This window comes from Somniosus microcephalus, chromosome 24, assembly GCF_052327205.1.
Source record: "Somniosus microcephalus isolate GS21.2 chromosome 24, FLI_Smic_1.0, whole genome shotgun sequence".
NCBI lineage: Eukaryota > Metazoa > Chordata > Chondrichthyes > Squaliformes > Somniosidae > Somniosus > Somniosus microcephalus.
In genome coordinates, this window is record NC_141010.1 from 1,090,704 (window position 1) to 1,105,675 (window position 14,972).

General features: G+C 44.0%; 1 protein-coding gene across 1 annotated transcript in view; it reads left to right on the plus strand.

Annotated features, from left to right (window-relative positions):
* Positions 1–14,972, plus strand: part of LOC147100943 (tubulin gamma-1 chain-like) — a 91,486-nt gene that overhangs the window by 61,312 nt on the left and 15,202 nt on the right. The window contains exons 6-7 of the mRNA XM_085966008.1: positions 95–244; positions 6,053–6,205. Coding sequence (XP_085822134.1) covers positions 95–244; positions 6,053–6,205 — 303 coding nt within the window. The remainder of the gene's footprint in view (positions 1–94; positions 245–6,052; positions 6,206–14,972) is intronic.

The following is a 14,972-nucleotide window of genomic DNA, read 5'->3' on the forward strand; positions in this document are numbered from 1 at the left end:
TTAAGATACACTTAGCCAGAACTTTTGATGGGTTAACATGATCTGCTGGAAGCACTCTTTAGTTACAGATATTGCTGTGTGATTTCTTTAATAGGTTTCCACCATCATGTCTGCAAGTACCACCACACTGAGGTACCCTGGATACATGAACAATGATCTGATCGGACTGATTGCATCCCTCATTCCCACTCCTAGACTTCACTTCCTTATGACTGGCTACACTCCACTTACCACAGACCAGTCGGTATGTGTTGATTGATAATGCATCTTTGCTGTGATTAGACTCCAGTTTAGTTAAGTGGTTATTAATCTAACAGTAATATTTAATTGATTTTTGATTACATCCATTGTGACAGTGCACCATATCTTAAAGGGACAGTGCCCTCGTCCATTCCACATTGCACAGCACGTCAAGCCATATTTGTTTTCAATCGTGCTAATTTTAAATATTCAAATATTGTACAAGCTATGGAAACTGCTAGTGGCTTACTTTGGGCAACCTGTTGCTATGACAGCAGCTTTGCTGTGTCTATAATATTGCTATCATCCTGGTATGATAGTGTCTCTCTTAAATAAGCATTTTAAAATTTTTATATATATATTTCAGAACTGATGTAGTTCCCATTCTACAGGAAACTTTTTTTATCGGGCATCGACGGGACCGGCGTGGTGCCGGTTTATCAAAGTCCGGATTACAGAGAGTTATAGTTAAAAGGTACGAGAGCTCCGTACACAGCAACAAATCCAGGCTTCCCTGTTGCTTAGCAACAGGTGCAGAAAGCCCGGCCACAGACCAAGCGTCCCTGTTGCTTAGCAACAAGTGCAGGAACCCCCGATTACACAGCCAAGAATCAAGAAACGGCCACTAATATGAAGAAAAACTTCACTGAACCTACTCCTGAATTTTGCCGGTTAACCGAGATTTCCGGTTGTTTGGGTGCCGGTAAATCGAGAGTTTCCTGTACCTCCAAGTGACAGGTGCACAGCCCAGTATCAGCATGATGGTGCAGGATAATGTTATGTTTGCCAGCTATGTCAGCACTAAACTTGCCTCAAATGTAAGCAAATTTGAAATTGGCTTCCTTTATAAAAAGGCCAGTTAAATAGTGGCCAAACTGTTGTATTTTGTGCATTGAACCCAGCCTGGAAGTCCCACGTCTGCAGCTCCACTCTAGTGAACACCGGTATCCTGCCAGTGTGAGCAACAGGAATTCCAGTGGACGATGCCATCCTGCTGGGCCCATCTCCTTTTGTTATATTATTACACTGAAATTACTGCTCGCCCCTCTCCCCAGAGGAAATACCCGCCTCCCACCTGTCCTCTTTTTCCCCCCCCCCCCCCCCCTTTACAGTGCACTCTGCCCCAGGCTCAACAACAATGTGCATTTATATAGCGCCTTTAAAGTAGAAAAACATCCCATGTCTCCGAGGAAGTTTCAAAGAAAGACCTGCATTTCTGTAGCGCCTTTCATGACGGCCGGACGGCCCAAAGCGCTTTACAGCCAATGAAGTACTTTTTGAAGTGTAGTCAATGTAGGAAAGTTTCTGGCGTAGTATTTAATGCACCAGTGCTAGATCCTGAACGCTTATACAGGGCATTGTTTTAGTTAACAAGTATTTAATGTACAATTATATTCATCTAGGATGTTGCAGAGAGACGAAAACGTGCAAGAAGCTTGTTTTCCAAGCGGGTATACTGAAGTGCAGTGTGTGTGTGTTAATCTCTCTACTCTTTCTTACTCTTGAACAATCTTTTGTGTTGTGCATTTGAAGCTGTTTTTCTTTATTGTTTGGTTTGGTCTGATGTCTTTGATTTAGCCCCTTTCAAAGACTGACTGCAGAATTGCTGAATAGCAAAGTGTTGGGTGGGTGATACTGGGTGGTTGAGTTTGCAAACCGCAGTTCCCTTAAAGGACCTGCACGTGACCAGTTTTGCATGTTTTAAGAATGACTGACAGATTACAGCAGCTGTTAAGGTCCAGACTATGCCTGAATTCTGCACAATACTTTGTGGTACTGAACATTTTCACATGCCTATTAGAAACCTCTGGTGGGAGGCCAGCTAGAGGCAGTGAATTGCTTGTGCTGACACATGAACACTTAAATGCCTAGAAATCTAGAAATATTAGAAAGCAAAAAGTAGTTTGAGTTGTACATTTATATATAAAAGGTTGACTGTTTTCATCAGCGGTCACAATTCTCTTGCTTGTGCAACAGACAGACTTCACTCAGGATGCTGAAAATTTAGTCCAACTTCCTGCATGTTTTCTTGTTTGCATGTTACAGACAGGGTAAGTTTAGAAGGCAAGTTTCCAGATTTGTGTTCAGAAATTTTGGCAGGCACCATTGTTGTCAGTAAGATATAGTATAAATTTCCCCGAATACCGGCCACCCATTCAATGGAACAATACCCTTGCTGAGAGATTTAAGGGAGCAGCTTGTCCGACTCTGATGTTCTGAGAGAATGGATACACACTGGTCCAGAAGTGACCAGCCCTGCTGGTGGAAAAGAAACATGTAAAAGAAATTTACTGATGCGTCCAATGAAAAGTATGAGTGTCAGTTTGGCTCACTTGGTAGCATTCTCACCTCTTGCGTCAGAAGGGTTTGCAAAATGATTTATTCAATAGGGGCAGATGTCCTTTCATTGACCAGTGTCAAACCGCACATTGATGAACTTTGGAGTTGCTTTTAAAACTGATTATAACTCTCCATAAAATTGGTAGAGTAATTGGCCCTCAAAAGTCACCGGCCATTCCTACATCTTACGCCTTTACAGAGTAACCTAGTCTTGTGTTTTGCTAGCTTAAAAACTAGTTGGACAACTTGGAATGCTTTTCCAGAGCATTCCTACACTTTTCCTGAAAATCACAGTCACATTTGAGGATTTTACATTGCTGGAGAGATTTGTTACACTGATGTATGATGGGCTCAGTGATGTACATGAGGTTAATCATGCTGGGAATTAACTCTTCACACAGGCCTGCACCTTAGAACACACAGAGCTGCTCATCAGGGGAGGTATTGTAGGGCTCATACTTTTACCCCTGACCCAGGCTTATCTAACCCAGATGTTTAGAGATGTCATGTATTTGACCGAAGGATGGGAACCAAGTTGCTGAGGCCGTGAAAGCATGTTCCCAACTGATGTGTGTTTCTGCAATTATATATAGTTGCTTTTCCTGCAAAGTATTCACTTATTAGCAGTACAGCTTCAATTATATACATCAAAATGAGCATAGTGTTTTTGTTAAATTTGGCACCTATTTTTAAAAATCAGTGCTGAAAGCACCTTTTCCCTTTAATTAAATCTTAAATACTTCAAAAAGCCTAATTTTGTTTTTTGATCCACTAACGCAGTGTTGTGAATAAAGCATTTCTCCATCGCTACATATCCAGCAGTGCCATTTAACCATAACCACTCACAATTGAAGGGGTCTTTAATAATGATCCTATATCTAAAAATAATCGATAAAGTTCCATTCTTCACAAAGTTAACAATTAAGCTTAACTGCTTTGCAGGATGTACATTACATTAATGCAAGCTATTTCTCAGTCATGAGCAGGCTGAGGCGAATGGGTATTAACACCCCCTCAGCAGTCAATCAAATCATGTCAGTAATAAATTTGAAAGCCAGACACTGATTAGGATTTAACTGGAGTCTACCAGCTTAAGCAAAAGTTTGGTAGTTTCAGTAACAATGATTTGAACTCGCTGTAAGGAGATGTCCTTGACTTACTTCAGCCAAGTACATGTGCCTCGGTAAATGAAAAGCATACAGGTTTGCTTTGTGCAATCTTGGAAAAAATACTTTTTTTTAAAGTGCAAGTCCGTGATGCAGATTTATGGTAAGTGCTTTCAGCATTCCTGGGCCCATATTGTAACCTTGCCTTTTAGAGCAACACTTTGTATTACCTGTACCAGCTCTGGGAGGGACCACTTTGTTTCTTATGCAGTATAACAACAGAAAATGCTGGAAAAACTCAGCAGGTCAGGCAACATCCGTGGACAGAAATTTGAGTTGACGTTTTGGGTCGAACCCTTCTTCAAAACTGGAAAGAAAAGATGGATTGGAGGCAGGGCTGCGATCGGACAAAAGAATGAAAGAAACAAAAGAAGTAAAAAAGAGACAATGAAAGGTGTTAGAAGCTAGACGAGATGGTAATAGGCTGAGATTGGGTGTAAAGTGTACTGGCAGGGCAAGGGAAAGCTGCCAGGTGTGAGAGCGAAACAAAAGGCAAGGGGGGTGGGGAGAAAGGAGTGGAAAAATTACAAGAAAAAATGAAATAGGGGCCGAGGTTATGATCTGAAATTGTTGAACTCGATATTGAGTCCGGAAGGCTGTAAAGTGCCTAATCGGAAGATGAGGTGCTGTTCCTCGAGTTTACGTTGAGCTTCCGTGGAACAATACAAGAGGCCAAGGACGGTGAGGTCCGAGTGGGAATGGGGCGGTGAATTAAAATGACAGGCGACCGGAAGCTCGGGGTCACCCTTACGGACTGAACGGAGGTGTTCCGCAAAGCGGTCACCCAATCTGCGTTTGGTCTCCCCAATGTAGAGGAGACAGCATCGTGAGCAGCGAATACAGTATACTAGATTGCAAGAAGTACAAGTAAATCGCTGTTTCACCTGGAAGGGGTGTTTGGGGCCCTGGACAGTGGGAAGGGGGGGAAGTATAGGGGCAGGTGTTACATCTCCTCCGCTTGCACGGGAAGGTGCCAGGCGAAGGGGAAGGGCTGTTTGGGGTGATAGAGGAGTGGACTAGGGTGTCTCGGAAGGGTGACCCTGAGCTTCTGGTCGCCTGTCATTTTAATTCAACGCTCCATTCCCACTCGGACCTCACCATCCTTGGCCTCTTGTATTGTTCCACGGAAGCTCAACGTAAACTCGAGGAACAGCACCTCATCTTCCGATTAGGCACTCTGCAGCCTTCCGGACTCAATATCGAGTTCAACAATTTCAGATCATACGATAGCAAAATACTGCAGATGTTGGAAATCCGAAATAACAACAGAAAATGCTGGAAAAACTCAGCAAGTCAGGCAACATCCGTGGAGAGAAATTTGAGTTGACGTTTCGGGTTTGACCCTTCTTCAGATCATAACCTCGGCCCCTATTTCATTTTTTCTTGTAATTTTTCCACTCCTTCCCCCACTCTCTTTTCCCCCCCCCCCTCCCCCCAACCTTTCCTTTTGTTTCGCTCTCACACCTGGCAGCTATCTCTTGCCCTGCCAGTACACTTTACACCCAATCTCAGCCTATTACCATCTCGTCTAGCTTCTAACACCTTTCATTGTCTCTTTTTTACTTCTTTTGTTTCTTTTATTCTTTTGTCCGATCGCAGCCCTGCCTCCGATCCATCTTTTCTTTCCAGCTTTGAAGAAGGGTTCGACCCGAAACGTCAACTCAAATTTCTGTCCACGGATGTTGCCTGACCTGCTGAGTTTTTCCAGCATTTTCTGTTGTTATTTCGGATTTCCAACATCCGCAGTATTTTGCTATCTTTCTTATGCAGTGTTGCAGTGGTTTGCTTTTTACAGATCTGCGGATTGTGCATGTGAGTGGAGATTTTTTTGTATTGGGAAACCAGATACAGAGTTGTGTCTGCCATACAGGACACCACCAAGGTTGAACAGAGTTAAAAGATGAGGTAAATCAGGAAGTATTGATTAACTGGTGCTAAGCTTGAGTTTTAAAAGCTGAGCAGGAAGGGGAAACCGAGGGAGGAGAGGATTTTTACAGTCTTGATGCCAACAATGAGGATTCAGGGAAGATCTTTTGGAGAGTGTATTTGCAATGTAGGCGGAAAATTCAGAGGGAGAAAGTACATTGAAGCTACAAAGACCTAGCTGCCTTGTAGACTGTGCAAGTTATTAAGATATATTTGCATATTCAGCACTGTTTAATGAGAAGCCTGTGGGTCTTGTGTTATTTTTGGAGTCTATATAATGGTAGCGATGTGCTATTACTATTCAAACTGATTCTATTCAAACGTGAGAGATGGAATGGGGCAAGTCCGTTTTTAAAACCTGGTGTATGTTTTGTTCTTAGGTCGCAAGTGTGCGTAAAACAACGGTTCTGGACGTCATGCGAAGACTGTTGCAACCGAAGAATGTGATGGTGTCCACTGGCAGAGACAGACAAACTAACCATTGCTACATCGCCATTCTCAATATTATCCAGGGGGAGGTAGACCCTACTCAGGTAGGACTATAGCATTCGTTTTAGAAAGAATAAAGAGAAGAACTGGCATTATATAGCATCTTGCCACATCCTTAGGACAACCCTAAGTCCTTTGCAACAGTAATACAATAGCAAAATACTGCGGATGCTGGAAATCTGAAATAACAGAAAACGCTGGAAAAACTCAGCAGGCCAGGCAGCATCGGTGGAGAGAGAAACAGAGTTAACGTTTCAGGTCGAAGACCTTTTGTCAGAACTGGAAAAAAGCAGGAAATGGAATAGATTTTAAAGCAAGTTTAGGGGCTGGGAAAAGGGGGAGGGGATGAAAGAACAAAAGGGAAGGTCAGTGATAGGATAGAAAACAGGAGAAATTGAGAGACATTCAGAGATATTCAAGGCAAGAGGAGATGGTAATGGAACAGGTTAAGGAACAAAGGATGGCTCTAGATGAAGTGTGAATTGCGCTGGCAGAATGAAGGACAGCTGCCATGTGGGAGGGAGAAAAGGGCCAAACAAAAAGTGTGGATAAAAAAAAAAAATATATATATGATCGGGGCCGAGGTTATGATCTGAAATTGTTGAACTCTATGTTGAGTCCAGAAGGCTGTAAAGTGCCTAATCGAAAGATGAGGTGCTGTTCCTCGCGCTTACGCTGAGCTTCTGTGGAACAATGCAAGAGGCCGAGGACGGTGAGGTCTGAGTGGGAATGGGGCGGTGAATTAAAGTGACAGGCGGCCGGAAGCTCGGGGTCCCCCTTACGGACTGAACGGAGGTGTTCTGCAAAGCGGTCACCCAATCTGCGTTGTCTCCCCAATGTAGAGGAGGCCGCATCGTGAGCCAAGTATACAGTATACTAAATTGCAAGAAGTACAAGTAAATCGCGCTTTCACCTGGAAGAGGTGTTTGGGGCCCTGGACAGTGGGAAGGGGGGAGGTATAAGGGCATGTGTGGCATCTCCTGCACTTGCACGGGAAGGTGCCGAGCGAAGGGGAAGGGCTTCGAGCTTCCGGCCGCCTGTCACTTTAATTCACCGCCCCATTCCCACTCAGACCTCACCGTCCTCGGCCTCTTGCATTGTTCCACAGAAGCTCAGCGTAAGCTCGAGGAACAGCACCTCATCTTTCGATTAGGCACTTTACAGCCCTCTGGACTCAACATAGAGTTCAACAATTTCAGATCATAACCTCGGCCCCTATCACTTTTTTTTTTATCCACACTTTTTGTTTGGCCCTTTTCTCCCTCCCACATGGCAGCTGTCCTTCATTCTGCCAGCGCAATTCACACTCCATCTAGAGCCATCCTTTGTTCCTTAACCTGTCCCATTACCACCTCCTCTTGCCTTGAATATCTCTGAATGTCTCTTAATCTCTCCTGCTTTCTATCCTATCACTGACCTTCCCTTTTGTTCTTTCATCCCCTTCCCCCTTTGCCCAGCCCCTAAACTTGCTTTAAAATCTATTTTTCCTGCTTTTTTCCAGTTCTGACGAAAGGTCTTCGACCTGAAACGTTAACTCTTTTTCTCCCTCCACGTATGCTGCCTGGCCTGCTGAATTTTTCCAGCATTTTCTGTTGTTGTTCCTTTGCAACAGTGTTGTCCAATAGAAATCTCTGACTAGTGAAACTACAGTGACACCAGTATAGCCACATGCACTAACTTCAGTAGGAACCGGCTTACACATACTCGGACAAGACGGGTAAATGCACTTAACGCATATATTTACTTAACAAGCACCTGTCAACGTTCAGTGTTAAACTTTGCAGTCTTTTTCACCAAAGTTTGGAATTCTGCCATCAATTCATTAGACACCAAACATCTTGGTGCAGCTTCTAGGTTTTTGTCCAGCAGTTGTGAGCAAGACTTGGACTTCCTCAGTTATTGTTGAGAATGTAGACTTGCAAATAACCAATAAGCAGTGACCAAGGAAGTAAAGCAGATACAACGATCAAAGAACACTCTCTGCTTTCCATCTTGCCGTTTTACAAACAAACGCACAAAGTACACATGCATACGAATGAGTATTGAGACCATAAACCCAAGGACAGTGTCAATTACTCATTATCATTTACTAATTAAAAATGCAATTAGTCGCACCTGGGTTCCCAAATAGCCACACATGGCAAGCATATTGGACAATCCTGCTTTACAATCAATGAGTTACTTTTGGCGTGCAGCCACTGTTGCGACAACCAGTTTGCACACTGCAAGGTCCCATAAACAGCAAATGAGTGAATGACCAGATAATCTGTTTTTAACTAATGTTAGTTGAGTATGGACTCCGGGAGAACTCCCTACTTTTCAAATAATGCTACAGGATCTTTTACTTTTGTCTGAATAGGCAGATGGGGCTTCAATTTAATATCTTATCTGAAAGACAGCACTCCTGTCAGTTCTGCATTCCCTCAGCACTGCACTGAAGTGTCGGACAAGTTCATGATGTGTTCAAGCTTTTAGTGGGACTTAAATGCACAGCCTTCTGACTTAGTGAGACTGTTCCCAACTGGGCTATAGGTGTAAGTTATGCTAAACCTTTATAAATCACTAGTTAGGTCCCAGCTGGAGTATTGTATCCAATTTTGGGCACCACACTTTAGGAAAGATGTCGAGGCCTTGGAGAGCATATGGAAGAGATTTGCTGGAATGGTACCATGGTTGAGGGACTTCAGTTTTATGGAGGATACTGGAGAATCTGGGGTTGTTCTCCTTTGAGCAGAGAAGATTAAGTGAAGATTTAATAGAGGTGTTCAAAATCATGAAGGGTTTTGATAGAGTAAATAAAGAGAAACTGTTTCCACTGGCAGGAGGGTCCGTAACCAGAGGACGCAGATGTAAGATAATTGGCAAAAAAAAAACGGGGGCACAGGAGAATTTTTTTTTACGCAGCAAATTGTTATGATCTGGAATGCACTGCCTGAAGCGTGGAGGAAGCAGATTCAATATCTTTCAAAAGGTAATTGGATACTTGAAAAGGAAAAATTTGCAGGGCTATTGAGAAAGAGTAGGGCTAATTGGAGAGCTCTTTCAAAGAGCAGGTCCAGGCACGATCGGCCAAATGGCAGCCACCTGTACTGTAAGATTCTGTAAGGGAAAACTAATGAGAACAGAGGGTTTAACTGAGAAATGATGAGCTTAAAGGATGACCTTAAATAGCAACAAACTCTCCACTGATCTATGCTAGAGGATAAGATATCGTAGCTTTATTTTCATTTCTGCTGTGGAGCCGCTCATTATTCCCCAGAAAAACAACCAGCTGCTGGAACAAGCAGTTCAGGCCATCTCATCCCCGTTCTCTTCAGTAGGCACGCAGCAGCCGATTTCCCACAAACAGCAATGCGATAATAACCAAATAATTTTTTAGTGATATTGATTGATAAATATTGGCCAGGACACCGGGGATAACTGCTCTGCTCTTCTACGTCCACCTGAGAGAGTAGATGGGGTCTCGGTTTAACGTTTCATCCGAAAGACGGCACCTCTGACAGTGCAGCACTCCCTCAGTACTACACTGGGTGTCAGCCTAGATTTTTCTGTTCAAGTCTCTGGAGTGGGACTTAAACCCACAACCTTCTGACTCGGGCAAGAGTGCCATGGAGGGATTTAAACACTAGGATGAGAATTTTAAAATTGAGGCATTGCCGTACCGGGAGCCAATGTAGGTCAGCGAGCACAGGATTGATGAGTTGAACGGATGTTGGTGTGAGTTAGGATACAAGCAGCAGAGTTTTGGATGAGCTGAAATTTATGGCAGGTGGATGATGGAGAGGCCGGCCAGGAGAGCATTGGAATAGTTGATTCTGGAGGTAAAAAGGCATGAATGAGGGTTTCGGCATCAGATGAGCTGAGGCAGGGGCGCAGAAGGGCGATATTACGGAGGTGGAAGTAGGCGGTCTTGGTGATGGAGAGGATATGGAGTTGGAAGCTCAGATGGGACACCAAGGTTGCAAACAGTCTGGTTCAGCCTGACACTGGCCAGGAAGAGGGATGGAGTCAGTGGCTAAAGAACAGAGTTTGTGGCGGGGACCAAAGACAATGGCTTTGGTCTTCCTGATAGTCAACTGGAGGAAAACTCGGCTCATCCAGGGCTGGATGTCAAACAAGCAGCGTGACAAATCAGACAGTGGAGGGGTTGAGAGAGATGGTGGTGAGGTCGAGCTGGATGTCGCCGGCTACGTGTCTTCCTGATGTGAAATAGGAGGGGGCCAAGGATAGATCCTTGGGGGACACCAGAGGTAAGGGTGCAATTCTTGTTCAAATGTGTCGCACCCTTTGTTAAATCATATAGTGGCTGTGAAATGATATGGGAGTAAAGTGATTGCTGCAAATCACAAGATTATGAAAGGAATGGGTTTGTGGTCCAGTTGTAGGTGGACCTTGTACAGTTGACTCTGCAGGAGGAATAACTATCTGAACAAGAAGCTGAAATCTGAATAAAATTAATGCATAAAAAGGTTAAAGTGTCTGGAGCTCGCAAAACTTTGGCTCAGAGTTGATGAGCTGGAGTCCGAGCTGCAGACATTGCGATACATCAGGGAGGGAGAAAGTCTCCCGGACACTTTGTTCCAGGAGGCAGTCACACCCCTTAGGTTAAATACTTCAGATTTGGCCCATGGTCAGGGACAGGAGTGGGTGACTGCGAGTGAGGCAGGTATGAGGATCCAGGAGGTAGCATTGGAGGAGCCTCAGCCCTTGCACTTGTCCAACAGTTCCGAGGTTCTTGCAACCTGTGTGGATGAGAGCTGGGACTGCAGGGAGGATGAGTAAACTGACCACGGCACCGTGGTACAGGGGGCCATTCAAATGGGGGGTGTAAAAAGGAATGTCGTAGTAGTAGGAGACAGTATAGTTAGGGGGATAGATACTGTTCTCTGCAGCCGAGAGCATGAGTTCAGAAGGCTGTGTTGCCAGGGTTAAGGACATCTCCTCGGGGCTGGAGAGGAAGTTGGAGTGGGAGGTGAAGGATCCAGTTGTCGTGGTCCACGTAGGTACCAACGACATAGGTAAGACTAAGAAAGAGGTTCTGCTGAGGGAGTATGAGCAGCTAGGGTCTAAATTAAAAAGCAGAACCACAAAGGTGGTAATCTCTGGATTACTACCTGAGCCACGAGCAAATTGGCATATGGTCAATAAGATCAGAGAGTTGAATGTGTGGCTCAAGGATTGGTGTGGGAGAAATGGGTTTCGATTCATGGGGCACTGGCACCAGTACTGGGGAAAGAGGGAGCTGTTCCGTTGGGACGGCCTTCACTTGAACCATGCTGGGACCAGTGTCCTGGCGAATCGAATAACTAGGGCTGTAAACTAAATAGTGGGGGGGGAGTGTTTAGGTGAGGGGAAATTTCAAAAGTTAAAGAGAAAGGACAGGGCGACAGTGCAGGATAGTGATGTGGGCAATGAAAACCAGAGTGTGACAGGAAGGGACAGAGAGTTCAAACATAAGAGTGCACCAGCAAATAAGGTCCGAGTAGGGAAAAATGATAAGACAAAATTAAAGGCTCTTTATCTGAATGCACGCAGCATTTGTAACAAGATAGATGAATTGATGGCACAGATAAAAATAAATGGGTATGATCTAATAGCCATCGCAGAGACATGGTTCCAATGTGACCAAGGCTGGGAACTGAACATTCAGGGGTATTTGACATTTCGGAAGGATAGACAGAAAGGAAAAGGACGTGGGGTAGCTCTGTTAATAAAGGATGAGATCAGTACAATAGTGAGAAATGATCTTGGCTCAGAAGTTCCAGATGTAGAAACAATTTGGGTGGAGGTAAGAAATAGTAACGGAAGGAACGCACTGATAGGAGTAGTCTATAGGCCCCCTAACAGTAGCTACACTGTAGGACAAAGTATAAATCAAGAAATAATGGGGGCTTATAAGAAAGATACTGCAATAATCGTAGGCGATCTTAATCTTCATCTAGATTGGACAAATCAAATTGGCAAAAGCAGCCTTGAGGACGAGTTCATAGAGTATATTCGGGACAGCTTCTTGGAAGAATACGTTGTGGAACCGACCAGGGAACAGGCTATTTTAGATCCGGTAATGTGTAATGAAACAGGATTAATTAATGATCTCATAGTAAAGGATCCTCTTGGGAAGAGTGATCATAACATGATAGAATTCCACATTCAGTTTGAAGGTGAGAAACTTGGGTCTGAAACTAGAGTATTAAACTTAAATAAAGGCAATTACAAAGGTATGAGGAGAAAGTTGGCTAAAGTGGACTGGGAAAATAGATTGGAAGGTAAGATGGTAGAAAAGCAGTGGCAGACATTGAAAGATATTTCATGACTCAACAAAGATATATTTCAGTGAGAAATAAAGACTCAAAGAGAAGGATGAACCAACCATGGCTGACCAAGGAAGTTAAGGATGGTATTAAATTGAAGGAAAAGGCATACAATGTTGCAAAGATTAGTGGTAGGCCAGAAGATTGGGAAAATTTTAGAAACCAGCTAAAAAAAATAATAGAGGGAGAAAATAGCTTATGAGAGTAAAACTAGCAAATATAAAAACTGACAGTAAGAGCTTCTACAAGTATATAAAAAGGAAGAGAGTAGCTAAAGTAAACGTTGGTCCCTTAGAGGACGAGACTGGGGAAATAATAATGGGGAAACAAGGAAATGGCAGATGCATTGAACAAATATTTGGTATCTGTCTTCACAGTAGAGGACACTAAAAACATCCCAGTAATAGTAGAAAATCAAGATGCAAAAGGGAGGGAGGAACTTAAAACTATCACTAGAGAAAAAGTGCTAGGCAAACTTTTGTGGGCCTAAAGGCTGACAAGTCCCCTGGACCTGATGACCTGCATCCTAGGGTCTTAAAAGAAGTGGCTACTGAGATAGTGGATGCATTGGTTGTAATCTTCCAAAATTCCCTGGACTCTGGGGGGAAAAGTCCCAGCGGATTGGAAAACCGCAAATGTAATGCCCTTATTCAAAAAAGGAGGGAGATAGAAAGCAAGAAACTATAGGCCAGTTAGCCTAACATCTGTCATTGGCAAAATGCTGGAATCCATTATTAAGGAAGTAGTAGCAGGGCATTTAGAAAATCATAATACAATCAAACAGAGTCAGTGAGCCTAACATCTGTGGTAGGGAAATTATTGGAAAAAATGCTGAGGGACAAAATTAGTCTCCACTTGGAGAGGCAAGGATTAATCGGGGATAGTCAGCATGGCTTTGTCAAGGGTAAATCATGTCTGACAAATCTGATTGAATTTTTCGAGGGGGCGACTAGGTGTGTGGATGAGGGAAATGCTGTGGATGTGGTTTACATGGACTTCAGTAAAGCTTTTGACAAAGTCCCGCATAGGAGACTGGTCAAGAAGGTAAGAGCCCATGGGATCCAGGGTGCCTTGGCGCGTTGGATCCTAAACTGGCTGAGTGGCAGGAGGCAGAGGGTGATGGTCGAAGGTTGCTTTTGTGACTGGAAGCCTGTGTCTAGTGGGGTACCTCAGGGATCGGTGCTGGGTCCCTTGCTGTTTGTGATCTACATAAATGATTTGGATGAGAATGTAAAAGGTATGATCAGTAAGTTCGCAGATGACACGAAAATTGGTGGGGTGGTAAATTGTGAGGAGGAAAGCCTCAGGCTACAGGAAGATATAAACGAGTTGGTCAGATGGGCGGAAAAGTGGCAAATGGAATTTAACCCTGAAAAGTGCGAGGTGATGCATTTTGGACGGACAAATAAGGCAAGGGAGTACACAATGAGTGGTAGGACCCTAGGAAGTACAGAGGGTCAGAGGGACCTTGGTGTGCATGTACATAGATCCCTGAAGGCAGCGGAACAGGTAGATAAGGTGGTTAAAAAGGCATATGGGATACTTGCCTTCATTAGCCGAGGCATAGAATATAAGAGCAGGGAGGTTATGATGGAGCTGTACAAAACGCTGGTGAGGCCACAGCTGGATTTCTGTGTGCAGTTCTGGTCGCCTCACTATAGGAAGGATGTGATTGCTTTGGAGAGGGTGCAGAGAAGATTCACCAGGATGTTACCTGGGATGGAGCGCCTCAGCTATGAAGAAAGACTAAACAGGCTGGGGTTGTTTTCATTGGAGCAAAGCAGGCTGAGGGGGGACCTGATTGAGGTGTACAAAATGATGAGGGGCATAGATAGGGTAGATAAAGAGGAACTTTTCCCCTTAGTAGGGGGGCCAATAACAAGGGGGCATAGATTCAAGGTAAGGGGCAGGAGATTTAGAGGGGATTTGAGGAAGAACTTTTTCACCCAGAGGGTGGTTGGAATCTGGAACTCTCTGCCTGAAAGGGTGGTAGAGGCAGGAACCCTCACAACATTCAAGAAGCATTTGGATGAGCACTTGAAATGCCATTGCATACAAGGCTATGGACCAAATGTTGGAAAATGGGATTAGACTGGACAGGGATTGATGGACGGCGCAGACACGATGGGCCGAAGGGCCTCTTTCTGTGCTGTAAAACTCTATGACGTGGTTTTATGAAAGGGAAATCGTATTTGACAAATCTATTAGAGTTCTTTGAGGAGGTAACGAGCAGGGTGGATAAAGGGGAACCAGTAGATGTAGCGTATTTGGATTTGCAAAAGACATTAGACACAGTGCCACATAAAAGGTTACTGCATAAGATAAGAGCTCATGGTGTTGGGGGTAATATATTAGATTGGATAGAGGATTGGCTATCTAACAGAAAACAGAGAGCCGGGATAAATGGGTCATTTTCAGAATGGCAATCTGTAACTAGTGGGGTGCCACAGGGATCAGTGCTGGGGCCCCAACTATTTTCAATCTATATTAATGACTTGGA